Source organism: Salvia hispanica, chromosome 6 (genome assembly GCF_029641045.1).
Source record: "Salvia hispanica isolate PSC_SH4W2 chromosome 6, Shi_PSC_v1, whole genome shotgun sequence".
NCBI classification, from domain to species: Eukaryota; Viridiplantae; Streptophyta; class Magnoliopsida; order Lamiales; family Lamiaceae; genus Salvia; species Salvia hispanica.
Genome location: NC_142697.1, coordinates 26,165,048 through 26,191,463, shown reverse-complemented (window position 1 = coordinate 26,191,463; position 26,416 = coordinate 26,165,048). Strand labels below are relative to the sequence as shown.

Sequence of the window (26,416 nt, the reverse complement as noted above, 5' to 3'; positions counted from 1 at the left end):
TACAAACTACCAAAAATGAGCAACAAATGCAACGTATCAAAACATACGAGCTATGAGTAATCGAATAAACTGAGTCTGCTGGTTTATCATAAATTTGGTTAATCATCAAGGCCCAGATCAACAGTAATGTGTAATATTCTATCATTAATCTACTTCCAGAGCTTCCTCAACGACATGTTTTTCTCGGTTTCCTTCTTCATGACCTTGGCGACCGCCATCTCAAAGTCCTCCTGAGTAACATGAACCCTTCTCTCTCTCAGAGCAAACATTCCGGCTTCAGTGCAAACAGCCTGCCAAAAGTATATCATAAATTTCGATACTGTTCTCCTGATCTAAAGCACCATTACCACAGTACGGAAGATATAGATAAACTACATGGCCAAAGCAGCTGAACGATGCAATTGAACTTGTTTGGTTATCAAAATTAGAAACTCTCATCACCACGGCAAGCAACAGATAATTGCATCATATTCCAACATATTTCTGATTTTTCATCCAAACGCGGAGAAGAATCTCCAGCCATTATAACCGAATTAGGTGTGACAAGAAGCAAAAAAAGAACTTCTACATGATTCATTCATTCAAAGGGGTAAAGCTCTAATGTAACCAAAACACCGAGGCATACCTTAAGTTCTGCACCAGATGCTCCATTCATCTTCTCGGCGATCTTCTTTAGATCAATTCCTCGCATTAAATTCATTTTCCTTGAATGAATCTTCAAGATATCACACCGGGACTGGAAAGTTTCCAAAAATTAGTATTTGGAAGTCAAATGAAAATAGGCCAAACCAGAATTATTAATTTAGACAAGAATACAAAAATTGTAGGGAAAAATTGGAATTCAAAAGGTTCTGTGCATTAAATGAATATATATCTATATTTCTATATTTGCAAGATTTAAAATGTACGTTCTGAACATGCACCACTAACCTCTTCATTGGGATTTGGGAACTCAATCTTCCTATCAATTCTTCCAGGCCTAAGAAGAGCTTGGTCCAGAATGTCAATTCTATTGGTAGCCATCAGTACCTGTATAGAGCAGTAGAAAATGAAATAATATTGCCATTAAACTCAGGTATCATGACTCTTTACTAAAATCAAAAGGAAAGAACCAAGATTAGGTACAAAATAAGTAAGCACATAGACACACTTTTATCTTGTTAGAGGCTTCAAAGCCATCAAGTTGATTAAGAAGCTCCAACATAGTTCGCTGAACCTCACTATCCCCATTTCCACTTCCAGATTCCATACGAGCAGATCCAATGCTATCAATTTCATCCATGAAGATGATGGATGGAGCATGCTCTCTGTCAAAAGACCACATCAGTAATGCATCACAGGGAATACATTTATGGAAAAATAAACTGAGATGGATGATGCTAAAAGAGACTAACCTGGCCATGACGAAGAGTTCTCTAACCATCCTAGATCCTTCACCAATGTACTTCTGAACTAGCTCAGAGCCCGAAACTCGGATGAAAGTGCAGTCAGTATGGTGAGCCACTGCCCTTGCCAGCAGCGTCTTGCCAGTTCCAGGAGGACCATATAGCAACACTCCCTTTATAAATTGAAAAATATAAATGTTAGAAAATATGGAATGACAAGTAGCAACAGTAATGATTCGTTCAGAAGTTACCTTTGGTTGGGCTATTCCTAGACTTTCAAACAATTCTGGGTGCTTGATTGGAAGCTCAATCACCTATAACACCAGACAGCAGGGTATGAGAATTGAGAACAGATAGGTTTCTGATGATGTAGAAAAGATAGGAGAATACCCTATACCATCCACACCCAAAAAATGAGAAGAGAAAAAGAATACTGCAATAAATTGGTTACTTCCTAATTTTTAAACATTAACCATCTCAAAATGTGGTGGCAATGAAAAATAATCCAGATGAACAATAAACAGACAAACAAGGTATAAGTACCTCTTTTATCTCTTTAATTTGCTGGTCAAGACCACCAATCATGTCATAAGTGGAATCTGGAACTTTCTCAACTTTCATTAGGTTCACCAACGGATCAACTTTACTAGGCAGGACCAAGTGGAGCACATAGCTATCATTACGTAGAGCAACCCTTGTTGAAGGTGTAATCTTAGTGATATCGATGCTCTTGTCAATGTCAACTACATACTTGCCCTCGGGATGGACCTAAGCAAAGACAACAAAACAACACAAAATTTCTGCTTAGCAGAGAAGCTAAAACATTAAATTTGAGAAAGAATGTTCCAGTGCAACAGCAACTATATCAGACTGAGACCATAATAAACCACCAAAACAGAACATAGCTCATGTCTTTTATCTTTCTCTGTGCATAAAATGGAGTCATAAACCTCTCTTCCCCCCATCTTTTCAGTCAAGGAGGTAGAGTTTGAATAAAAATTACTTCTTGGTGGATAAAGTGATACACTCAAACCTCCCAAATACCTAAAGTGCATATAAAAAAGAAATAACATCGCTGAAGTATACATTTTGACCACTTGTTCTAGCATATACATATTCAAATATGATATTCACGGACCTATTAATTTTTCTGCAGCAGCAACAAGGAATATTATGAGTAGTACATTTTAACCTTCACTGCATAAAATTTTTCCTAAACCCATTGCTAACAGTAGCTAAATTCATAGGCACGAAGATGTTCTAGTTATAGAAAGGATGCCAATTCATTTTTTTCTAGTGGCAAGTGAAAGTATTAGGTAAGAAGGCATACTAGACCAGAAGCCCATTATTTCTGTTTTTCTTAATTATGTTACATTGGATGAAGGAGGAGGGATGATATTGACTGATTTGATATCGTCCCTAAGAAAAAAATAGGAAAATGTTGTTAACAGTGAACAACTAACCTTAACAAGGACCTTTGATTTTCCCATAACTTTGACAACTTCACCAACATACGATCCAGGCTCCTGAAGAAGCTGCAACTCTTCCTTTAATGATCTCACTGCCATTAAGGAAGCAAGTACTTTCATATAAAGATGCCAAGCATGCCCCTTTATCAAATGATTGGTTCTTATTTAAGACTTATGTCCATCTCGACCTAATTTCTATTGATAGCACTTCTTGAAAAACAACGCTGGCATTCAGATGAAGATAAAAAGTTCTCTGATAAGGTTTCATTATCATAAAGCGGCCCCAAAATTGGCTTGGTTTCAAGATGTAGAATCTATGTTGAATCACCATTTAGCGGGGCTACTATGAACATGTATAGAAGACAGAAGACGTGGCAAAACATTAACACATAAATTACAGAGATACAACAATTCTTTTAGCAACATAGATCTTAAATTCATGCCTGAAATTACTTGCTGCTCATTCGTCATTCGAGTAACATAAGCAAGCAGTTAGCAGACAGTAAAAATTCCCATTAGTACTATTTTTTAGAAGAAAAGTGCATACACACATGATAAAAACCCCATAGAAATTAAATAAACTAATAAACGGATTGGAAATCCTCTAAATTATCACCTACAGCAAACCTAAAACATAATTACAGCAAAAATTTCACAATTTGAGAGCATAATGAAAACGAAACTACCACCGCAGCCTAGGGTTTTCCTAAAAAAGCAACAATCAATTAAAATTACACATCTCATTTGAATCCATAAGCGAATTGAATGAAACCTCGAGCATTAAGGTCATTGCGCTGAGCTTCGAGGCGCTGGAGATCGTGATCTTTCTGGCGTACCGACAGCTGCAAATCCTGAATACTCTGCTGATAATACTGGCGGAGGCCCTCGCCGCCGGAAGCAGCGCCTTGTTGGTGGTTCGGCTTTGGTTCATCGACCTGCCGAACGCCTATCGCCGCCGTCGCCATTGATACGTCGTCGTTCGATGCGTGATTGGATCGGAGAATAATTGGGTTTTCGTCTTTGCCAAGCTAAAAAGGGGAGTATTAAAAATCCTTGAAGCTCTACTCTCTCACACTCTTCGCACCTTTATTTACCTGTTTCTAAAATTACAAATTTCCATCGATTTACTATTATAAATTTAAAATTTGATCGCTAATCATGGAGTACTATGTAAATTTTATTGGTGTTCGATTTTGTAAATTAAATTTGAATTTCAAGTCTCTTAATGTTTTTGATACAGTAGTATATTCATTTATGAGATAATAGCTCATAGAATTACATTTTAGCCAAAATTTATGATTTTTATTAGTCTCTCTGTTCAATAGTAGTGGAGTTATTTTGTCTTTTTAATACGTTCTATGGTAGTGAAGTCATTTACTTTTTTTTTAGTAAAAGTAACACATTTTTTCTCATTTATTTTACTATCTCTTACTTTATTCTCTCTTCATCTTTTTATTTTTTCATCTTTTACTTTATTCTTCTTTTACCTTAATTAGGGATTTCAATTCAACCTGAAACCCGTGGGTCGGCCCGAACAACCCGGTAATATGAGCGGGTTAGGGCTGTAATTTTATTACCCGAATATAAAACAGGCTAAACGGGTTGCGGGTTGGCCCGATGAGTTGTGAATTTTAATTATAAAATATTAAGTTTAGGGGTTTTTTTATATTTTTGAATCCTCAATCTTCATTCTACACAATCATTAGTCTTATTCAATCTTCATTCTACACTTTTCCACTCGATCCAACAATATCAGCTTTCAAGTTCCATCTCAATTCATTATTGCACCGTCTCATCATCTGCCACTAGTGTCTTACCACCACCAAAGCCAATCAAGACAAAATTAAGAACTAACCCATCAAAATCTTAATATATTTATCATTTTAATAATGATTCATGTAAGATATGATTTTTAATTTTCATAAAGGATTATTTACGAACAATGCCATAATAATGACACGAACACAAGTTTTAATTTATATTGTAGTTGATGGAGATGAAAAGGCTTCTTTTCAAGTATTATTGAATAAAACTATGCAAATTTGAAGATTTTATATGATTCTTACCTAAAAAGAAAAAAGTATCTAAAATTTAAAATCATTTTATAGAAAAATTTTTTGATACAAGAGATTATTTTCGAAAGCTTTTAGGCCCGAATAGCCCGATGGGTTAGCCCAAAATCCGACGGGTTAGAGTTAGGGTTGAAAATTTATGATCCGAAAAATCCATAACCCTAATGGCCCGCACCCAAATAGCCCAATGACCCGAATGGGTTAGCCCGAACCCGAATGGGTTATCCCGATTGACGTTCCTAACCTTAATCCACTTTTACTAGTCAATTTTAGAAATGACACCCTTTTAAATCAGAATAAAAAATATCGTTTTATGATTTTTTTTCCTTAAGTTTAAAAATTTATCCCAAACTTAGTCGTTTATATTCTAGAGTGAACTACATAAATGGTACCTGATCTTTCATTTTCGCACGTAAATGGTATCTGATCTTTATTTTATATCGTTTTTGGTACCTATAAATCACATTTTTGGTTTTTGATGTAATTATTTTTCCAAAATGCCCTCTAAACAAATACATTTTCTCATTCATGTCATAAAGGATATTTTGGACATAAATAAAATTAGTACCAAAAGTGATATTATAATATCTTCTCTCATTCTCCTCACTCTTTATACTATTATTTTTAATCAATATTAATACTATCATTTTGACGTTATAGATTAATAATTAATTTATTTTTTATATCATTCAAATTTACTTAATTATAATTATAGATATAATTATATTTAATTATTATTATAATACTAAAAAGTGTTAGTAGTTAATAAATAATTAGAGTATAATTATATAAATCATGAATCACCATAATATTATCTAATAATAATATTATTATTATTATTATTATTATTATTATTATTTTACATTAAATTAGTAACTTATTAATATAGCCTTAATAAAAATTTAACATTGTGAATTGTATTCATACTGATATAAAGAGTTGAATATTTTTAGTTAGGTGTTTCAACCTTAAAATGAGTATAAAAAATTTAATAAAAAATTCAATTGATTTAATTACTTAAAATAATTAATTTAATTAGACATTTGGTTCTTGATTTATATTATTAATACAATTAGATGTATGTATAAAACGCTAAAAAGAAAAGAAGAAAAAGAAGAGAAGAAAAAAGAAGAAAGAAGAAACATAAACTAAGGAGAAAAAGAAAAAAAGAAAGGAAGATAAAATGTTTAAAAAAAGGAAAGGAAAAAAAAATGATCACATATTTGGTACTCCTAATTGAAATTTCCAAAAATATCATTTGTAAAAAAAATCACATATTTGGTACCCAGGGTTATTTTTGTCATGGGGTAACAAAAACGATATAAAATAAAGATCATTTACCATTTATGTGCGAAATTGAAAGATCAGATACTATTTATGTAGTTCACTCTATACTTTAAAATCAATAACCCTTTATTTATTTATTGCCAGTAGGGGGAGTGATCAATTGCTAACTAATTAGCAATCCCAAACTAAGACTAAATCTTAGCCATTAGATTAGAAGATCCAGTGGTTGAAATAATGCCACATGGATTATATTTTTAATTAAAAAAATTAATAAATAAAATTAGAGGGTATTAATGTCAATTCTCTCTCATTAAAATCATCTTAAAACTTTAAATTTACGTAACTCTCTCGATTTAAATTATTTTTTCGCAAAAAATATATCAAATTAGAGATAATTTTATAAGGATTTCAACGAGATCTCAATTGCATATGTTTCGACGACGTTCGGATGATGAAATTTGATATTTTTTATTTTAAATTTCGTAAACGTTGTTAACCAGATTTTTATCAACAAATACATTTAAAAATCTCAATAAATATGTGTTGATATTTTCTTGTACTAGTGTTGATATTCTTATGTCATAGTGTTAATATTTGTAATACATTATGTTGATATAAAAAAACATTCACGAAAATTATCATATGATAACATAATGACGATATTACCCTTTTGTTGATATTTTGTCTACTATTTATTGAGATTCGTAAGATTTAATCTCATCTATTCATTTTAAAATCTAAAGGTGAAGATTTGATCTTGATTTTGAATTAGGGTGCTATAACCATTAGAATATGACCCCTCGCTAGTAGTACATTGGAACAATAAATTACTACTACCATTCAAAAAAACTTAGTAATTAAAAAGGCATGGATGTATATACATTTTAATTACATTATACTAATACCAATTTTAATTTAAATAATTAAAAAGCTTAATCTTTCGTTCACCTATAAATTACTCACTCTTCTACCTCTGAAGTTCTTCTGCAATTGACTAATAAATTTGATCATGGTTGGTTGGGATCCGCACAGAAGCTCTCAATGGATTCATAATCATAAACACTAGGGTTTCCCACCTCCGTGCATCACCGTCAATACATACATATATACACAATTATTGATGCTGCTTCACCTTGATCTGTAATAAAGCCTTGATTTTTATGTCACAGGCCACATTTGCTTCTTTTTTTTTTTCATTTCTAATTTGAATTTGAATCAGACGATTGGACCTCCGATTGTCGGATTGTGGGAATTGTGATTTCTATACAGTAATTTGGATAGAGAATTTGCTTTTTCATTAGGAAGGTAGAGTTTTTTTGTGTTGAGATTAGGTCGAAGAATGGACAAGAAGAAGGTGGTAGCTCCATTGATCTGCCATGGGCATTCTCGGCCCGTTGTCGACCTGTTCTACAGCCCGATAACGCCGGATGGTTTCTTCCTTGTTAGTTCCAGCAAGGGTAATTGTGTATTTTAAGCTGATGTGTGTTCATGCATAATAATGCATTGCTTTTTTATGCTCAGGGAAACAAATAGATCATTATGTGATTGTAGCGTTTGGAATTCTGGTGTTTTCGTTTCTATAAATGTTAATGTACATTTGATGCATTGTGATGTTATTATATTAGATGAAGCTATTTTATGGTTAGCGGGATGTGTTTTTTATTTAACCAGCCTATGGTTGTTTGATGTGAAGGAGATATCAGAGCAACGCATTTGGCTATAGTGTTTTTAGGAGAAATGTTGAGTTTTGGAGTGTGATGGAAACTGAATAAGAAAGAAAGAAAAAGAGAAAGTATGCAGAACTATGTGCAGGACTGTTTTCAGTTAATGATCATATTTTTAGTGCTCTTAAGGCTGTTGTTTCCTATGTATATGTTATTTCTATATAAGATATGTAGTTCACGAACTAATCTAATTTGCCAACAGCCTCTTTTGCAGTGATGGTTTGTGTTATTGTTTGAAGTTACCTATTAAATTTTACCTTTGAAATTAGTTTTTCTTGATTTGTTCTTTGTGTTTGAAAGCACATCTGTGACTTTGTGTGCTTTGCCCATTTAATGACTATGGGAATCTCTCTCTCTCTCTCAGATTCCTCACCGATGTTGAGAAATGGAGAAACTGGAGACTGGATTGGAACCTTTCTAGGACATAAAGGTGCAGTGTGGAGTTGCTGCCTGGACAAACATGGTTTGCGTGTAGCAACTGCATCAGCGGATTTTTCTGCGTATGTTAAATATTTGTGTTTCTTTTATTTAAGAATCAATATAGTCGTTTTAGATGATTGCAGAGAAACATATGTTGGAATTGATTTTTCTTATTCTCACGCCAGATGTGACTGTCCATATAAGCAAGTGTCGCATATTGAGCTTTGTTTACCATACTAATTTCATTTTTTCTGTTATGTTCATTGGTTTGCAGGAAGTTGTGGGATGCACTAACTGGAGATGTTTTGCATTCGTTTGAGCACAAGCACATTGTTCGTGCTTGTTCCTTCTCAGAGGTACTGTTTTCTGTTACTTGCCACTTCAAATGTTTATTCATCGTTCTTTGTATCTATTTAATATTTTCTGTTGATTTTATTGTGAAATCTCCGTATTAATTTATGTCCCTTTTGAATTTCTGAACTCTCGATATCCCAAGTATAAAATGAAGCCTCTAATTTGGCTTCCCAAAGCACGCATATTTCTAAGCTTGAATTTGAGGTGGTGAAACTTTTGTCTTAGCATGGTTTGAAAATGTTGATTTCTGAAATTGATTTATGGAGTAGTATTTTTTAGTTTTGTTTCTTGACTTTTGTTCTTTGCACTCTACGCAGTTTGCTTGTGTAAAATATCAAAACTTATATACGCGTGTGATAGAATCAGTTTCTAGCTTAAAACATATCCTAGGATCGGAACAGTTATGGTGACTTAGCAAATCATGATGATTGAACTTTTTCCATCAATTTGTAGGATACTCACTTGCTGCTAACTGGAGGGATGGAAAAAGTTCTTCGTATATTTGATTTGAATAGTCCGGATGCACCACCCAGGGAACTTGAAAATTCTCCTGGTTCAGTTAGAACGCTTGCTTGGCTCCATAGCGATCAGACAATCTTAGGCTCTTGCACGGACATGGGTGGGGTGAGGTACGTTAAATAATGCAAATTTTATGAGGTTGCTATTTCTAATCCTTTAAAATTTGCAAACTCAAAACTAACATGAATATATGCAGAGATCGTTTTCAATTCACTCTTTTTAACGAATGGCAATTCCTTTTTATTGCATTATCATTTTAGAACTTAAACTTGATGCTTTGCTACTCAAAATGATGGCCATAGGTTATGGGATGTGAGAACTGGAACGATTGTTCGAACACTTGAGACAAAGTCTTCTACAACCAGCGTTGAAGTGAGTCAAGATGGCCGCTATATAACAACTGCTGATGGATCGACCATTAAGTTCTGGGATGCAAATCAGTACGTCTGTTTCTTTCCTAATTGTGTAAAGTGCACTAGAAAAACTAACATGCAAAACGCTTGAAACAGCTTCGGTCTGGTCAAGAGCTACGACATGCCCTGTGTAATGGAGTCAGCCTCGTTGGAGCCGAAGCTTGGCAACAAGTTCATTGCAGGTGGAGAAGACATGTGGGTCCATTTATTCGACTTTCACACTGGAGAAGAAATCGGTAAGCTCTGAATTATAACTACCAAACATCGATTTTATCGAATAGAAGGCTTGACTTAATTCATTTCTGGTCTTACATATTGTTGTGATTTAATTCAGGGTGTAACAAGGGGCACCATGGTCCGGTGCATTGTGTTCGTTTCTCACCTGGAGGTGAATCATACGCCTCTGGATCTGAAGATGGGACTGTTAGAATATGGCAGACCGGTCCGTTTGATCATGCTGAGCCGGAGAGTTCAGCTGCCAACGGACCTTCTCAGGGCGTGAAGGCTGTCGTGAACGAGGTTACACGACAGATGGAGAAGGCGCTTATTGTCGATGACAAGAACAAGAAACAACAACTGCCAACTGAGGGGAAGGCAACGGAGGCCGGTTAGTGTTTATAGTTTTACCTGGTGTTACATTGTCTAAATGTTTGAGGGATTCTTCTTTTTTGAATAAGAATGAGCTTCTATCATTTGATGTTAAAGACAAAATACCACAATCAACGGAAGCCAGAGATGAGAAGATTTTTGCTACCGAATTCGACTTTTTCCCCCAGCATTTCTGCATCACTCTCCTTACTGAACTTGATCTCAACTCGAAGCCCAAAATGCTCAAAGCTCTCCTCCTTCTCCTCTAGAATGTTAACTGCTGATATGCAAGCAGATTCTCTGCAATCATACATTGAGATTCTCTTCAGTGTTGGAATCTCTCCGATGGCTGAAGGAATCTCTTCGAAATTGGATAATGATTGAAGTGAAAGCCTCTCTAACACAGGAAAAGTATAGCTGTCTGCTATCCAGCAAATCAGATCATCACACTGATTAATGCTCAAGTGTTTCAAGCAATCAAATTCCTCCTCCCCAAAATCCCACTCCTGTCCCACAGCCACCTTATGCAATAGAAGAAGTTCGAGATGAGGCTACGAACCAAGAATCTTCACATCACATGAGTCAAGCTTGCAGTCATTCAACTGCAACTCCCTGAGGGAACTCGGGAGCCTGAGGTTCCGTGAGGAACCTTCTAGAAACTCCAAGCTATTGCAAGAGTACACGAGCTTCTCAAGCTTGTCGAACCGACCAACATCGTGGAGATGGTAGCGAGAACTCGCCTCACCACGTTCATGGAAATAATGAGAAATCTCCAGTTCCTTAACATTGGGTATTCTCTTGCAGACATCCTCAGTGAAAACCAAGTCCTCCACATCACGAAGTGTCTGTAGGTAATGCAAAACAACAGCGTCGCTACTAGGAGCCGGACTGGGAATACTGACAGATGATATATCGATATGCCTAAGCTGCGGCATCTCCCAAATCTCAGACGGTGCCACAACGTCTGAGATTTCAGTGACAATGATAGTCTGCAGACTCCAAAGTAGTGATATCGGTGAAGAAAGCTCGTAAGTAACCGACCAATAATCATGAGGGTTAATGTCGCTATATTCGTCATCCTTATCTGCTTCATGGTACAAAAGGCGGGAGTTCACTTCGGGATAAGTGTAGTCAATGCGACGGATGTCGCGAACCAACACCCTTAGCCGCCCTGCTGCCCATCTTTCACGGGATATGATTGGACGATGATGTGATACTGTTTCTCTGGTGTACAACATTGCACTTCTTTTATCAACTGCAACGTGACGCTTCCCGTTTTGGTCTCGTTCGACACATAAAAGGCTCTCTTTCTCACTTATCCTCATGCATAAGTCTCTCACGAGATCGTGAATGCTGTATTTTACCATTTTCCTGTATACTATGAGAGGAGTGCGGAAGAGGAGACTTCGGTGGACAAGGTCGTCTATGTAGCCCTCTGCAACTTCTTCCAAACTTCGGGTTTTATTCTGCTTTATGAAACCCTCGGCCACCCAAAGTTTGATGAGTTCGGTCATTTCAAGGCCGTAGTCTGCACATATTCCCAGGTAAAGAACACACAGTTTCAAGCAAAGTGGCAAGTACGTATAGCTCAAGTACAGAATGTTCAATGGTTTGTAGCCCTCTACTGAATCAAGAACCAAGTGCTTCTCTTTAGCAATCTTTTCCCAGTATTCTTGTGACTTGGGTGATTCTCGAAGAAGGCCCCCAATCACCACGATTGCCAGTGGAAGTCCTTTGCATTTCTTGACGATTTTCCTCCCAACTTCCTCCAATTCAGAAGGGCAGCCTTGTTGTGCAAATGCCTTGGCGCAAAAAAAGGTCCCAACTGTTTTTATCATCAAGAAAATCCACAGAGAGTGTGTTAAGAGTATTCCTCTCAACACAGGTCGGATAGTGATTTGTAGAAGTCCCCAGGAGGCTTATTCCCGACGACCGCTTAGGGTTGTAGAAAAACAGAGTAAAGAGAAGAGAAAGTAGGCGAAATATCGATGATCTTTATTGATGAATTTAGCGCCTATTTATATTCTAAGGACCCTAGGGTTGGTTCGATTTTACGGTCCGGGAAAGAACCAACAAAGAAAACCCGGAACGGAGCTTATAAATCGCTCGACCCAATTGTTCAAAAATAATAATAAAGATAATAACTAACGCAAAACATAAATTAACTAAAATAATAAAAAGAGCGCCACGCCTTATTTGGAGACGAAGTCACCAAATCTAACCGGTGGCCTTGTTCTCCTTCTCGGCTTCTTGTTCGTCTCCCTCGGTGAAGGCCTTCCGCGTTCAACCGTCTCACAATTCAGCTCTGGCCCCAGCAACTCCTCGGCCTCTGCATATTCAATGGGCACTCGCTGCTGCTTTTGTTCTTATTTTCTGGGAAGAAAGACTTGATACTATCCCAATCATCAACACCCCACACATCATCCAAGATGATAAAATATCTCCTATTGAATAAGATCTTGTGCAACTCAAGACTTAGTTGCTGATCACTGGTTGTTTCCCTGTCATCACTGGATACTCCTAGGCAAGAAAGTGCTTGTAGAAAGAATTTTCTTGGACTGAGTTCTTGAGACACAGTAACCCAAGCATGAACGTTGAAATTCTGGAGGATGTTTGAACTTTCATATATTCTTGCAAGAGTGGTCTTGCCAATTCCGCCCATCCCAACGATCGGGATTATTATCCTGCCAGCATGATGTCCGGCGAGCTGGTCCCAAAGCCGCTTGAGGTAGCTGTCGAATCCCACTATGCTGGCAGTTTCAAGAGGCAGTGATGGAGACGGAGATGGAGATGGAGATGAAAAGGACTTTATGAATCCAGTTTCGTCTTTAATCTTGACAACTTTTTCCATGATATAATCCATGTCTTGCATAACCTTGTGGAAGAATGAGGGGCTTTGTTGAGTGGATGCAGCAGCATGGATTCGATCTGCTGCTTCGACTTCGATTGCATCTTCAGCTTCATGAGCTGCAGCTGCGATTCGCCTCATCAAATCTTCTGCTTCTGTTGCTTCGTCGTTCACCATGAGATCTTCGAGGAAGCCAGTCTTTTCGGGGATCACAGCATCGGAATAGTTCTCCACAAAATCTAGAACGAAATCGACCTTTTCGCGGAGAGATTGTAATTGGTTGTTGTCGAAACAAGCGTAAAGGCGAGGATGAATCTGGATCTGATCCATGGTATTCAACAAGGAAACTAGAGCTGCATAAGCTGCTGCCATCTCTAATTTTAACTCCTTTTTTTGTTCAAGTTTTAGACTCAATAAATTGAGTTGTCGTATGTTAAAGAGTTGAATTTTCTAAATGAGATGTACAACAAAGGATGGGACTAAAATATTCCAAAACCGTGTAGTATTATTTTATTCATTGATCTTTCTCGTGAAATTTTACCGTAACTACCAAAATGCTAATTTAATAGGTCTAATGTTGATCAAATTAGACATGTACAAAAAACAAGGACCATGCAGTTTAGTTTATTGTATATGAATAAATTTAATCGTTTCTTACAAGTTAATATAAACTACTACTATTGACTCATTAATACATAAAAACATGTAACAAACTAATACGAATTGAAAATTATTGGTATAAGCTTTGCAACTTTGAGTTAAATCTTGGCAGGCGTTCTTAAATATTTCAGTAAATTATTTGAATAGAATATTGTTGTAGTACTAGTATAGAGTTCATTGCGACCTCCTTTCTTTATTTTGACTAATTTCGTTTGTTTTAGACGAGTCCAATAACCAGTTGCAGTTTGTAATATACTCCCTCCTTCCCGCTTTAGCAGTCCCATTGATTTTTCTGCCCTCATTTTATAAAAATGATAATAAATAATTAAAGTGGAAAAATAATAAAGTAAAAAAGGAAATAATATAAAGAAGAGTCTTATCTACATTATTCTTTTTTTTTTTTACTTTATTATTTCTCCACTTTAACTATTTATTATTATTTTTACAAAATGAGTGCAGAAAAGTCAATGAAACTGCTAAAGCAGGACGGAGGGAGTAATAAATACAGCCTAAAAAAGTTAGATATTGGAATATTATATCACAAATAAATGAATATTTATATACCAAATTAGTAGATATCTTAACAAAATTAAAGAGTCAAATTGAAGGCAGTGGAAGATTTTCCAATTAATGGGTACTTAGACCATCTCCAACCATTTACACCAAACTCAAACTCATTTTTGAGTATACAACACACCAAAAAGTAGTTTTACTCCAATCATTTACACCAAATTCAAAATTTACACCATTTTTGGGTTTTTATCTCACAAAATTTTTGCAGTAACACCATATTTGGTGTTGTTTCACAAAAAACACCAAAAATGAGTTTGAGTTTGGTGTATGGTGGAGAAAATTTCTACACCAAAACTCATTTATGGAGTATGGTTGGAGATGGTCTTACATCGTATGTCTATGGAGTGCAATTTGGTTTGTCACCCTATCTTATTGGACCATTTATCGAGCATTTTAATTTTTTTATTTATTTATTTAAGGCAACTTAAATTTTATTTCGGGACAAAAGTGATAATGATATTCTCTATAAGCAAAAAGGAATCAGATCATATATTTCCCTAGGGATGTATTAAGATGACAACCCTCTTTATTGTAATACCATACCACCATTTTAAGCCATTGGATCTGGAAATCGTGTGTTTGTCATGTTGCCACGTGTAAAAACACAGAGGGGTAAAATAGGAAATTTCTAATTTTACGTTACCAGATTGCAGTGTTATTCATTGAATATTGCAGTCTTACCGCAACAATATTGCAGTTTACCACGACTGCAATATCTAATACAGTAGACTGCAACTCGTGTTCTTTCACGAAACTTAATCCTAGGCGTCCATAAATGAGATCTAACGGACTATATTGGTGGTATGATGTTATTCTATCTATGGTGGCACCATAGTACACCCCTATTCCCTTATCCGAAAGAATGATCTTAATAAATTGGCCTCCTTTTAAAGAGATTAAAATTAGAGGGAACATTTTTTATAGTCTATGAATTTTGTCATAGTATCATTTTAAATCTGTGAACTTTGAAAATATCATTTGAGGTTCATCAATTATAAGTTAATATCAATCAAAGTAGTATTACTTTTTTACTGTTTATAAATTTTTTTAGACGAAAATACCCTAAGACCTCTTAAAAATAAACACAAACATATAATGAAAGAAAAATGACATCCTTACTTTTAATTTTAATTTTTCCGTTTTCCATGTTTCATAAGCTCCTAGTTGCCCAACTTCACCGAAATTCTTGCTCAATAAAATTAAGGCTTAATTTGCGTCAACCAAATTACTATATTCAAACTAGTTAGTAAAAAAAATGGAGTACTTAAAATAAGACAAATTGATGATATATATTTGTGCAAAAGATTCTCACTCTCCACCGTCCGGGGTCAGATTCTGAGGTCAGATCCAACGTCCTTATCTTTAAAAAAAATACAAAAATAAAAAGAAAAAAGAAAAAGAAAAAGAAAAAAGAAAAAGCAAAAAGCACGGAAAAGCGAAAAAAATAGAATAAGCCACGTCTTCGCCACGTCTACAATCTTATCCATTTCCCCACACCCCTTTCCCTATATTCCAAACCCCAAATCCACACCAAAATATCTCTCTCTCTCTCACTACCACCGCTACCAAATCAAGCCAAAATCATCCCACAATGGCCGCTACATTGTCCTCCTTCCGCCTCCCCACCGTCGCCACCACCGCCATCCCCCACCCACCGAAGCCCGATCCGAACCGCAGATCCAACAATTGGTGGGCGCCCATCCTCGGCTGGTCCGCCGAGCCCGACTACATTACCAACCAAAACTCCGATCCCGCTGCCGAATCGAGGCGGATCTCGGCCGACAAGATCCTCTTCCGCGGCTGCTTCACGGAGCAGAAGGCGAAGGAGCTGCGGAAGAAGACGATCGAGACGACGACGTTTCACGACATTATGTACCATTCCGCCATCGCCTCCCGCCTCGCCTCCGATCTGTCCGGCCGCGCCGAGGATCGTTGAATCGGAGCGTAAGAATCAATCTGCCGACTCGCCTATCTCTGCTTTTTTTTAAAAATTTGTTGAATAACAAATTGTAATAATCTAGGGTTTTCATTTCTATGTACGCGCTTATTCGGTGCTTGTTTTAATTGGTACCGTTTGATGCTTGGATCATGGGGGAATTTTTAATCCCGTGCTGTGAAATTTAGGTTTAATGGTGATGGATCTTTTTGAGTTTATTTGTCATATCGTTCTTGTAGATTCAATTTACTTATTTGCTTCGTTTGTTTATGATTGTGAATCTGTGATGAAGGATGCCGATAATCAGCATTTTGCCTTGGTTGATTTTCATAGGGCAAAATAAAATTTCTTTTTAGGGTAAAATTAAAATAAATCAAAATAATGTTGTTTTTCCGCCATTAAGATCTGGATCTGGGATTTTGAACTAGTCAAGAATCAAGAGGAGTATGTATTTATATGACTGTATCAAAACAAGGTTTAACAGTTTTTAAACTGTCTTAACGGTTTTCAAATAAAAATAGGTGTGAACTACAAAAAATAGTCCTCGGATTATGCGTTTATCTCGCCAATGAACTCTCAACTTTAAAAATATTTCCAGATAATCTTGGACTAAGCGTTTATCTCGAAAATGATCATTTTTCATTGTTTCGTGACGAAAATACTCTTTTAGGAGGTTTTGGAGAGTTTGGGCAATTTGGTCTTTTTATATTTTAAATCTGATACTTCCTTCGTTCACGAATAAGAGTCTCATTTCTATGGGTGATGCTAAATGGCCACATTATGGCCCAGCCATAATCAGATTTTACAATTAAATTTAATGCACTTAGAAAGTATCAAAATATTCATGACTATTTTACCCTTTTCCTTAAATCATCCAAAAACATTTGATTAGCTTTCTATATACGCTCTAATTAATTATTCCTTCTCTTAAAGCTACAGCAAGTTAAACTCATTTAGTAATTGAACAACTTATTGTTATCATAAAATTGCAATTATTTATTGTTGAATTTTATTTTTACGTATCGTTTGTATATGTATTTATGTTTTGATTGTTTTAATTTGACGTACTTTTATTTATTTATTCATAATGTGAATTTAGTTTTGAATTTACATTCAATATTCTTAATATTAAAGTTTAATTTTTAAACCATATGTGTTTAATAATAATTATAATAAGTTAATTAGTTGGTGTATGCTGTAGCTTTAAGTTATATCTCGTTTTTAGAATCAATACTAAATATTAATCGATATCCTATATATGAGTTGAAAAAAATTAAAATTCTGTCGGTTAATAACATTCTAGTATTTATTATACAGTTTAATCATGCTATACCTTTATATCGTAAATAATACTCACTCCGTCCCTAAAAATTACTCCTCCGTCTCTAATATGGTCATATGATATGACACGAGAATTAAAATAAAATTTGTAAAGTAAGAGAAAAAAGAATAGTAGTTCAATAGTGTTAGTGGATGGTGAGATTCCATTAGTTTTAGTATGTTAATGGTGATATAAGTTGTAAATAACTTGATGTATATAGATAATAAATAGAGATAGCTTTCCATAAAGCGAAATGTCTATATTTTTATGGGACAGATGAAAATTGAATTAGTTTATTTTTAAGGAACATCCTAAAATGGCAAATATAATCTATTTTTAATTGATGGATGGAGTAATTAGTAGGAGTACTGCATATCCTAATTTACAAAACTATATTCATGTAACAGACTAATATATCTATTTAATAATATCAAATATAAAATCATAATAATCCTATGATATTTTATAAATTAATAAGACTTTGAAGGTGTGATATAATCTACTATTATATAATAATAATAGTAGTAGTAGTAATTAACGTTGTTAATATCATTATTATTAACATTATTACTTTTATCATTCTTTTAAATTATATTCTAATCATTTGATTTATAAATCATCATTAATTAAAACTATATAAATTATCGTCCTTACTCCTTACTCGTACTAATCTCCTTTATTTATAAAATATTGTCTGAATATTAATTTTGTACTATTGAAGAAAAGCTTCGAGCCGTACATTAATGCATAATACAGAGTTTTTAAAGGAAAGGACTATCTTGTAAAATACTTATGCACTAACAACTAGGTTTAGTTTTTTTTTAAAATATTTTAATAGTGTTTAGTACTATTTTACCCTTGTGTGGATGGCCATAATGTGGCTGCATAGCATTATTCTTTTACTATTTATGGTAATTATGAACCGGGACTCCTATTCAAGGACGGACCAAAATGGAAAAACGAGACTCATTTTCGTGGATGGAGGGAGTATTATTTTAGTTATGTATTAAATCTGATATTATTTCAAAATTATCATTCTTCATCCCTTTTGGCGTCCTTCACTTTGTTTCTTTATTTCAATATTAGATTTTATTTTATAAAATTAAATTTTAAATTTTGATTTTTAAATATCAATAAATTTTTTAATTATTAAAATTACTACTCCTTAGTGTCTAATATTTAATCAATAAGGTACGACGACGCCTTAGTTTTAATCAATATTTAATAGTTTTAATCATAAATAAATTATATAACACGATTTAGTCAACTTCATAATATTTTTAGTCAAATTCTCCTATACATTAGATGCATATTTATTTCGTAATAAATTGTGTTATATGATCTCTTTATGATTAAAACTGTTAAATATTAATTAAATCTAGAGTGAACTTCAAAAATGGTCCCTGGACTATTGGTTTATCTCGCCCATAGTCCCTGGAATTTAAAAATATCGTCAGTAGTCCCTGGACTAAGGGTTTATCTCGAAATTGGTCCATTTCGCTTTTTTGGGTACGAAAATGCCCTTTTGGAGGGTTTTGAGGGTTTTGGGCAATTTGGTATTTTTACACTTTTAATATTTTAAATTTGATATTATTTTAGTTATGTACTAAATTTGATATTATTTCAAAATTATCATTCTTTCTTCCATTTTGTCATCCTTCACTTTGTTTTTTTATTTCAATATTATATTTAATTTTATAAAATTAAATTTTAAATTTTGATTTTTAAATATCAATAAAATTTTTAATTAAACTATTAATTCATGGACACTATAAATATTGATTAAAACTATTAATTTTTGCTATGTAATATAATATTCAGCTGAATTGAAGAAGTACACAAAAATAATATTAATCATGATGGAAAAATAAGAGCTATTCTATTTAGCCTTCGTTCGGTTGTTATAATTGCTTGTGATTGAATATTATGAAGTTGACTAAAAATTTGATCCTACTAAAAATTTTATATAGGAGTATTTTTGTTGAAAATTACTAGTAAATTTTGATTGTTTTCAAATTAATAAACAAAAATTATATTAGTCTTACATTAGATGCATATTTATTTCAGAATAAATCGTGTTATATGATATATTTATGATTAAAGCTATTAAATATTGATTAAAACTAAGTCGTTGTCATATTGATTAAATATTATACACTTTCAAATATTGATTATGACTATTAATTTTTTTTTATTTAATAACTTTTGTAATTAAAATTTTTTATTGATATTTAAAAATTATAATTTAAAATTTTGTAAAATTAAATCTAATATTGAAATAAAGAAGCAAAGTGAAGGATGACAAAAGGGAAGAAGAATGATAATTTTGAAATAATATCAAATTTAGTACATAACTGAAATAATATCATATTTAAAATGTTAAAAGTGTAAAAAGACCAAATTGCCCAAACCCCCCAAAACCCCTCAAAAGGGCATTTTCCGTACCAAAAAAAGGCAAAAGGATCAATTTCGAGATAAACCCTTAGTCCAGGGACTACTGTCGATATTTTTAAAGTCCAGGGACTATGGGCGAGATAAACCCATAGTCCAGGGACCATTTTTGTAGTTCACTCTTAAATCTAAGGCGTCGTCGTACCTTATTGATTAAATATTAGACTATCAAATATTGATTAAAACTATTAATTTTTTATTTAATAATAATTTTAATAATTAAAAAAATTTATTGATATTCAAAAATCAAAATTTAAAATTTAATTTTATAAAATTAAATTTAATATTGAAATAAAGAAATAAAGTAAAGGATTCCAAAAGGGACGAAGAATGATAATTTTGAAATAATATCAGATTTAGTACATATCTGAAATAATATCATATTTAAAATGTTAAAAGTGTAAAAAGACCAAATTGTTCAAACCCCCCAAAACCCCTCAAAAGGGCACTTTCGTACCAAAAAAAGCCAAAAGGATCAATTTCGAGATAAACCCTTAGTCCAGGGACTACTGACGATATTTTTAAAGTCCAGGGACTATGGGCGAGATAAACCCATAGTCCAAGGACCATTTTTGTAGTTCACTCTTAAATCTAAGGTGTCGTCGTACCTTATTGATTAAATATTAGACTATCAAATATTGATTAAAACTATTAGTTTGTTATTTAATAATAATTTTAATAATTAAAAAAAATTATTGATGTTTAAAAATTAAAATTTAAAATTTAATTTTATAAAATTAAATTTAATATTGAAATAAAGAAACAAAGTGAAGGATTCCAAAAGGGACGAAGAATGATAATTTTGAAATAATATCAGATTTAGTACATAACTGAAACAATATCAGATTTAAAATATAAAAAGATCAAATTGCTCAAACCCTCCAAAACTCCCTAAAAGGGTATTCTCGTCACGAAACAGTGAAAAATGGCCATTTTTGAGATAAACGCTTAGTCCAGAGTTATCTGTGGATATTTTTAATGTACAGAATTCATTGACGAGATAAAAGCATAATCCAGGAACTATTTTTATAGTTCACTCTAAAAATAAAGAGTTTACGTAGAGCAGGCAGTAATAGGCTAATTACCTTCCTTTCCTTTTGCACATTATCCTAATCCCTTTCTCAATCTCCATATTCTCAATATAGAAATAAAAAACCGGAATAGTTAACTACAAAATTTGGACAACGACAAATTGAAAAATATACTCCACTACTACTACTCTTTAGAAAATTTTTAAATGATTGTACAAGTTTTAATATACTAATACATAATAGGAGTAGTGAAATGGCGCAAGAGAAGAGAATTAGTAGTAAAATACTTTTTCATTTTAGAAATGAAATGTTTTCCATTTTAGTTTGTTCTATTAAAAATAAAACGTTTCATAAAATGAAAATATCTCTATCTCTACTTTTTCATCTCTCTTACTTTACTCTCTCTTCGTTAACTCACAAAATAACACTACGAAAAAATTCGTTTCAATTTCCAAATGTTGCATATTTAATGGGACGAAGTGAGTAATAGAATAGGAGTAGTAAATTGGGGTAAGAGAAAAGAATTAGTAATAAAATAAGAGAAAAAGAGAGAAAATGGGTAAAGTAAGAAAAAATAAGAGAAAAAATAATAAAATTAGTGTTAGTGAATTGTTGGATTCTATTTCTAAAATAGAAAGTTAAAAAAGTTTCTATTTTTTAAGGGACGAGTTAAAATAAAAATAGTTTTTATTTTTAAGGGATGAAAATAATACTAATAAAAATGACTTTTTTGTTTTACTAAAATTCGTAAGTAACTTAGAGTGTATATTTATGGGCGATTAAACTTAATTTTGCCGAAAAATTTCCAAATTTCTAAATAGTAGGAGTAGTAGTGGAGTATTTCTTACTCTGAACAATATTGTGAACTATTCCCTCCATTCCGTCTTAATAATAACTTTTCATTCTGCACTCATTTTTAAACATTGATTAATTAATTCTTAAAATAATCATATTTTACATTATATCTAAAGTAAATATCTTAGATGAAAAAATAACATAAAATAATTTTATTACTACACCTTCCGTTCCAACTAAGTTGAATCAAAACTTTTGGACACGAAATTAATAAATTATGTTGAAAAAGAAGATACATGGAAAAGTAGAAAACACATAAAGGAAGTAAAACAGATTGAATGTTTTATTTTTTATCAAAAAAAAAAATAACTCAACTCGTTGGGAGGAGGTATAATTTAAGTGGCCATCTTACAAATCACATAATACTATTTTATAATACTCCATCCGTTCCATCTTAATAGATGCGTTTCATTTTCTGTACATGTGAGGTGTAAGATGACACTAAAATTATAATAAATTTTTTTTATGCTATATAAGATATTTACTTTAGATATAATGTAAAATACGAGTATCAGTAACATGAATTTTCATCCCTAAATAAAGATTATAATATAAAACGATTTAGTTATGCTATATAGCATAATTACAGTAGTATAGATGAGAATAGAAATTGGATTGGGCCCATTGTTATAGCACCTGGTTTTGGGTTTGGTTGAGGTTAATCTGTGGGTAATCCCATCCCACCCCACCCCAATACAAACCTATTTTCTGCAGATATTGATTTTTTACACATTATATAGATCTTATTATTGAATTGGGTTCTTTAATTTGTTTTTATTACTACCGTTATTTTTGGTAAAATGTATTTTACTGAAACGACGAAAATTTAGATACTGAATTGAACAAGAAGTTCGAGAAAAGCATACTCCTTCTTGAAGAATCTAATTTAAAGATAAAATGAAATATTATGGACATACTTGCGTATTTATCCTTAGGTCATATAGCGGTGGCCGGTGGGTTAATATTTTAATTATTTCTATGGTTTATCGGTTTACTACTGTTCTAACCAATCACTGACAATATCATATTCCTTCGGTCCCTAAAACATAGCCCATTTTTTTCCAACATTATTTTTAATAAAATTAGGTAAATCTACGTATAGTGGAACTAGGGCTGGGGAAAAATACCGAAATACCGAAATACCGGCCTTATCGTACCGAAAAAATATCGAAAATACCGAATTTTCGGTATACCGTGACTTTCGGTATGGTATGATACCTTACCGAAAGATTCCGGTAAGATAACGGTATGAATTTTCAAATACCGCGGTATACCGCTGCATACCGAAATTCGGTATATACCGTAAATTAAGGTATATACCGTAAATTAAGGTATATACCACAAAAATATAAACACAATTATATATAAAATATATTTTATATATTTTTAAATTATAAAATCTATTGTGAAATATAAATATAATTATGAATAAATTATATTTAATTTATTTTTAAAATTATAAATTATAAATAATATTTTAAAAACTCTAATTTTCTATTTTAATTGATGTTGAAAGTCAGGTATACCGCAAAAGTAAGGTATACCGAACTTCGGTACGGTATATACCGAAAATGAGGTACGGTATCGGTATAAAAATTTATCATACCGAAAATAAGGTATACCGAAGTTCGGTATACCGAAAACTTTGGTAAGGTAAAGGTATGACTTTTTCACATACCGTATTTACGTTAAGGTATACGGTATGGTGGTTTCGGTAAGGTATACCTTACCTACCCACCCCTAAGTGGAACATTATACCCACATTTATCTCAAATGTATGTACTATATTTAATTATAAATGTTAAGGCCATCCACTGCCTTTTATCCTTCTCTTAACCGTCTCATCTCTTAATTATTTATGGGCTCCACTGTACTTTTCAACTCATCTCTTAACTAAGAGACAACACCTGCATCCCTCCATCTCTTAACCATCTCTTATCCATCTCTTAACTATTCATTCAATTTCATTTTTTATTTTTATTTCCAACAAATTCAATTAATAAAAACACACTTCATTAAATAAAATAAAATCACAATTTAAAGGCCTAAAAAATTATAAAATACATAATTAAAAATACATAATTAAAAAATACATAATTAAAAAATAATATAATTAAATAAAATAAAAATTACAATTTAAAGGCCTAAAAAATTTTAAAAATACATAATTAAAAATTAAAATTTACAATTTTTTTTTTAAAAAAATAAATTTATGACGTCATAATTCCGACGCCCACTCGCGGACCGACGAGTGGGCGTCACGCCATCGCTTAGCGCGTGCCACGTGGCCGCGCGCGTCGTCTTGCCAGCTCGAAGCCGGCCTCTTCCGGACTCGTCGCGCGACGAGATGTCTCGTCTCGTCGAGACGAGACGAGCGTCGCAACACTGTCTCGAGACGAGACCGAGACAGCATCGAGCCGCGTTGCGGATGCCCTAAGTAAATGTATGAGTCGTGTTGATTCTTATATAAATGGTGTAGTGATGAGAAAATATAAAAAGATTAAAATATACTATGCTATATATATTGGAGAAAATCAAAGAATATTAAGTTGTTAATGAAATATAGGTAAAAATGATCTCTATTTATTAAAAATAAAAGAAGTTCCTTTTAATTGTACAGTATATTGTTTAAAGGGAAATGATTTGTTATATAATGAATGAGCATCACTTGTGAACATTATTCTTATTTAATGCACATTCATTTTTTACTTATACTTATTTTGTTTTATACAATAGGTAAGATTATAAAACATTAAAAAGTGTTATTGACATTTATAACTTCACAATTTTCATAAAAATTTTAATGATCTTTTCATTTTCTTTATATTTTTAAATAAATGAGTAAAATGAGAAATTGGATTTAATTTTTATGAAAATTATAAAATAAAAATAATACTTAAAATATTAGAATCAAACTAATTTATTATATAAAATAAATAATAATAAAATTAAACATGTGATGAGAGTGATGCTTATATTATTTCACGCCATTTTAAATTCATGTGTTTGTTTCGGTTTTTAATCAAAATAGGAAAGTAATCAAAATCTCGGAACAAGGAAAGTTAGTAGTACAATTTTCCAGGATTTATAATCCTAGCTTTTCTTAAGTATTCTCTTTCCCTGTTTTAGGATTCTTACATATATAATGCAATATATTATTATTATTATTATTATTATTATTAAATACAATATATTAAAAATAATTTAAAATTATAAATCATACTTAATTTCAGTATAATAAATTACTATAATTAAATTTATCATAAATATATCTATATTAATATTTATATATAATTATTATTGTCATAATAGTAATTAATAATTTATTAAATAATTAAAATATAATTATAATATAAATGATACAATAGTAATAAATAATTGTTACTATTATGTAAACTAATAATTAATCAATAAAATAGTAGTGAAATTTAAATTATAAAAAAAATTTAATTATAATATCTATAAATATAATATCTATAAATATAATAATAATAATAATAATAATAATAATAATAATAATAATAATAATAATAATAATAATAATAATAATAATAATATTTCTTATTATAATTATTTATGAAAATGATTCATAAATGATTATAATACTCCATGTAACTATAATGAAAATTATATTATTATATATTATGATGGATAATCCATATTTAAACTATCCATCGTAATACTAAATATAATAATATAATTATTATCATTTGTAGTTAATAATTTATTAAATATTTTATATTATTGTTTTTAATAAAAAATAATAAGTATTTTATTTTTAGTTTGGTGTTTAAATCAAGCATAATATTTTGACATTTTCCAAACACTGGAAAGTAAAATTACTAAGAATCATATTTTGAGATTCATTTTCCTAGAAATCATTTTCCTTTCCAACTTTACTTTGCCGTCAATCAAACGTAGCCTAAATTCTTTAAACCATTCATCATGGAAATGATTTAATGTGTTCACAGCTAATTTATTGATGCCTAAAGCAGTAGCCAGTAGAGTCCAAATTCAAATTTGTATGTTCAAGTTAAAGCAAACTCTTCTGCAATAATATAATAATTAAATTACATCTAGAAAACTGTATAACCTATGCTGAAGAAAGTTATTGTCTGGCTTCACCTTCACATACATGTGTGGCAACTGATACGCCACCACTAAATACCTAGTGAATTTACTCACTTATTGCATGCACATGATATTAAATTAATTAAATACTGAATTATTGCCGACAAATGAGGGACATAGGTATAGCCTCAAACTAGAAATCACTGATTTTTTTTCCTTCATGTTTGTAGGATAAATTATTATCGAATTCTTCAATAGATTTAATCAACTGCACATGGGCAGAAATTCAGATCTTGAATTGTCATTGGGCTTAATTTAATTTTTCCGATTTCAATCATAGTGCTGACACATCCTCGGTTGTGGATTTGCATCTAACAAAATTAATTAATCCCCACGGATCATGGGGAATAAGGACCATAATTTCTGAGTTTTTCCTGAA

The 26,416-nt window shown here is 32.3% G+C and overlaps 4 protein-coding genes across 4 annotated transcripts; 2 read left to right on the top strand and 2 right to left on the bottom strand.

The window, feature by feature from the left end:
* Positions 1-34: 34 nt before the first annotated feature.
* Positions 35-3,937, bottom strand: LOC125203588 (26S proteasome regulatory subunit 8 homolog A). The gene is made up of 9 exons (XM_089060587.1): positions 3,627-3,937; positions 2,849-2,946; positions 1,929-2,153; positions 1,637-1,699; positions 1,395-1,558; positions 1,151-1,307; positions 931-1,029; positions 626-736; positions 35-290 (listed from the first exon to the last, which is right to left on the bottom strand). The coding sequence occupies exons 1-9, from the start codon at positions 3,817-3,819 to the stop codon at positions 150-152; spliced, it is 1,251 nt and encodes a 416-aa protein (XP_088916713.1). The 5' UTR covers positions 3,820-3,937; the 3' UTR covers positions 35-149.
* Positions 3,938-7,192: 3,255 nt separating this feature from the next.
* Positions 7,193-10,335, top strand: LOC125207172 (uncharacterized). The gene is made up of 7 exons (XM_048106399.2): positions 7,193-7,670; positions 8,302-8,437; positions 8,632-8,713; positions 9,165-9,340; positions 9,533-9,670; positions 9,740-9,879; positions 9,978-10,335. The coding sequence occupies exons 1-7, from the start codon at positions 7,553-7,555 to the stop codon at positions 10,253-10,255; spliced, it is 1,068 nt and encodes a 355-aa protein (XP_047962356.1). The 5' UTR covers positions 7,193-7,552; the 3' UTR covers positions 10,256-10,335.
* A 27-nt stretch (positions 10,336-10,362) lies between these two features.
* Positions 10,363-12,069, bottom strand: LOC125206454 (putative late blight resistance protein homolog R1A-10). Its single transcript, XM_048105707.1, has 2 exons — positions 10,791-12,069; positions 10,363-10,655 (listed from the first exon to the last, which is right to left on the bottom strand). The coding sequence occupies exons 1-2, from the start codon at positions 12,067-12,069 to the stop codon at positions 10,363-10,365; spliced, it is 1,572 nt and encodes a 523-aa protein (XP_047961664.1).
* Positions 12,070-15,839: 3,770 nt separating this feature from the next.
* LOC125204254 (uncharacterized) lies at positions 15,840-16,466 on the top strand. Its single transcript, XM_048102856.2, has one exon. It carries the CDS (start codon positions 15,904-15,906, stop codon positions 16,246-16,248), a length of 345 nt encoding a protein of 114 aa, XP_047958813.1. The 5' UTR covers positions 15,840-15,903; the 3' UTR covers positions 16,249-16,466.
* The last annotated feature ends 9,950 nt before the right edge of the window (positions 16,467-26,416 follow it).

Excerpts from the sequence above, each read along its gene's own strand:
- LOC125204254 (XM_048102856.2), top strand. The coding sequence starts at position 15,904 with ATGGCCGCTACATTGTCCTCCTTCCGCCTCCCCACCGTCGCCACCACC.
- LOC125207172 (XM_048106399.2), top strand. The coding sequence starts at position 7,553 with ATGGACAAGAAGAAGGTGGTAGCTCCATTGATCTGCCATGGGCATTCT. Across the intron at positions 8,714-9,164 it reads GTGCTTGTTCCTTCTCAGAG|GATACTCACTTGCTGCTAAC; the intron begins GTACTGTTTTCT and ends ATCAATTTGTAG. Across the intron at positions 9,341-9,532 it reads ACGGACATGGGTGGGGTGAG|GTTATGGGATGTGAGAACTG; the intron begins GTACGTTAAATA and ends TGATGGCCATAG.
- LOC125203588 (XM_089060587.1), bottom strand. The coding sequence starts at position 3,819 with ATGGCGACGGCGGCGATAGGCGTTCGGCAGGTCGATGAACCAAAGCCG. Across the intron at positions 1,308-1,394 it reads GAACTCTTCGTCATGGCCAG|AGAGCATGCTCCATCCATCA; the intron begins GTTAGTCTCTTT and ends GTCTTTTGACAG. Across the intron at positions 737-930 it reads TCCCAAATCCCAATGAAGAG|TCCCGGTGTGATATCTTGAA; the intron begins GTTAGTGGTGCA and ends GAAACTTTCCAG.
- LOC125206454 (XM_048105707.1), bottom strand. The coding sequence starts at position 12,069 with ATGATAAAAACAGTTGGGACCTTTTTTTGCGCCAAGGCATTTGCACAA. Across the intron at positions 10,656-10,790 it reads ATGTGATGTGAAGATTCTTG|CAGACAGCTATACTTTTCCT; the intron begins GTTCGTAGCCTC and ends TTTGCTGGATAG.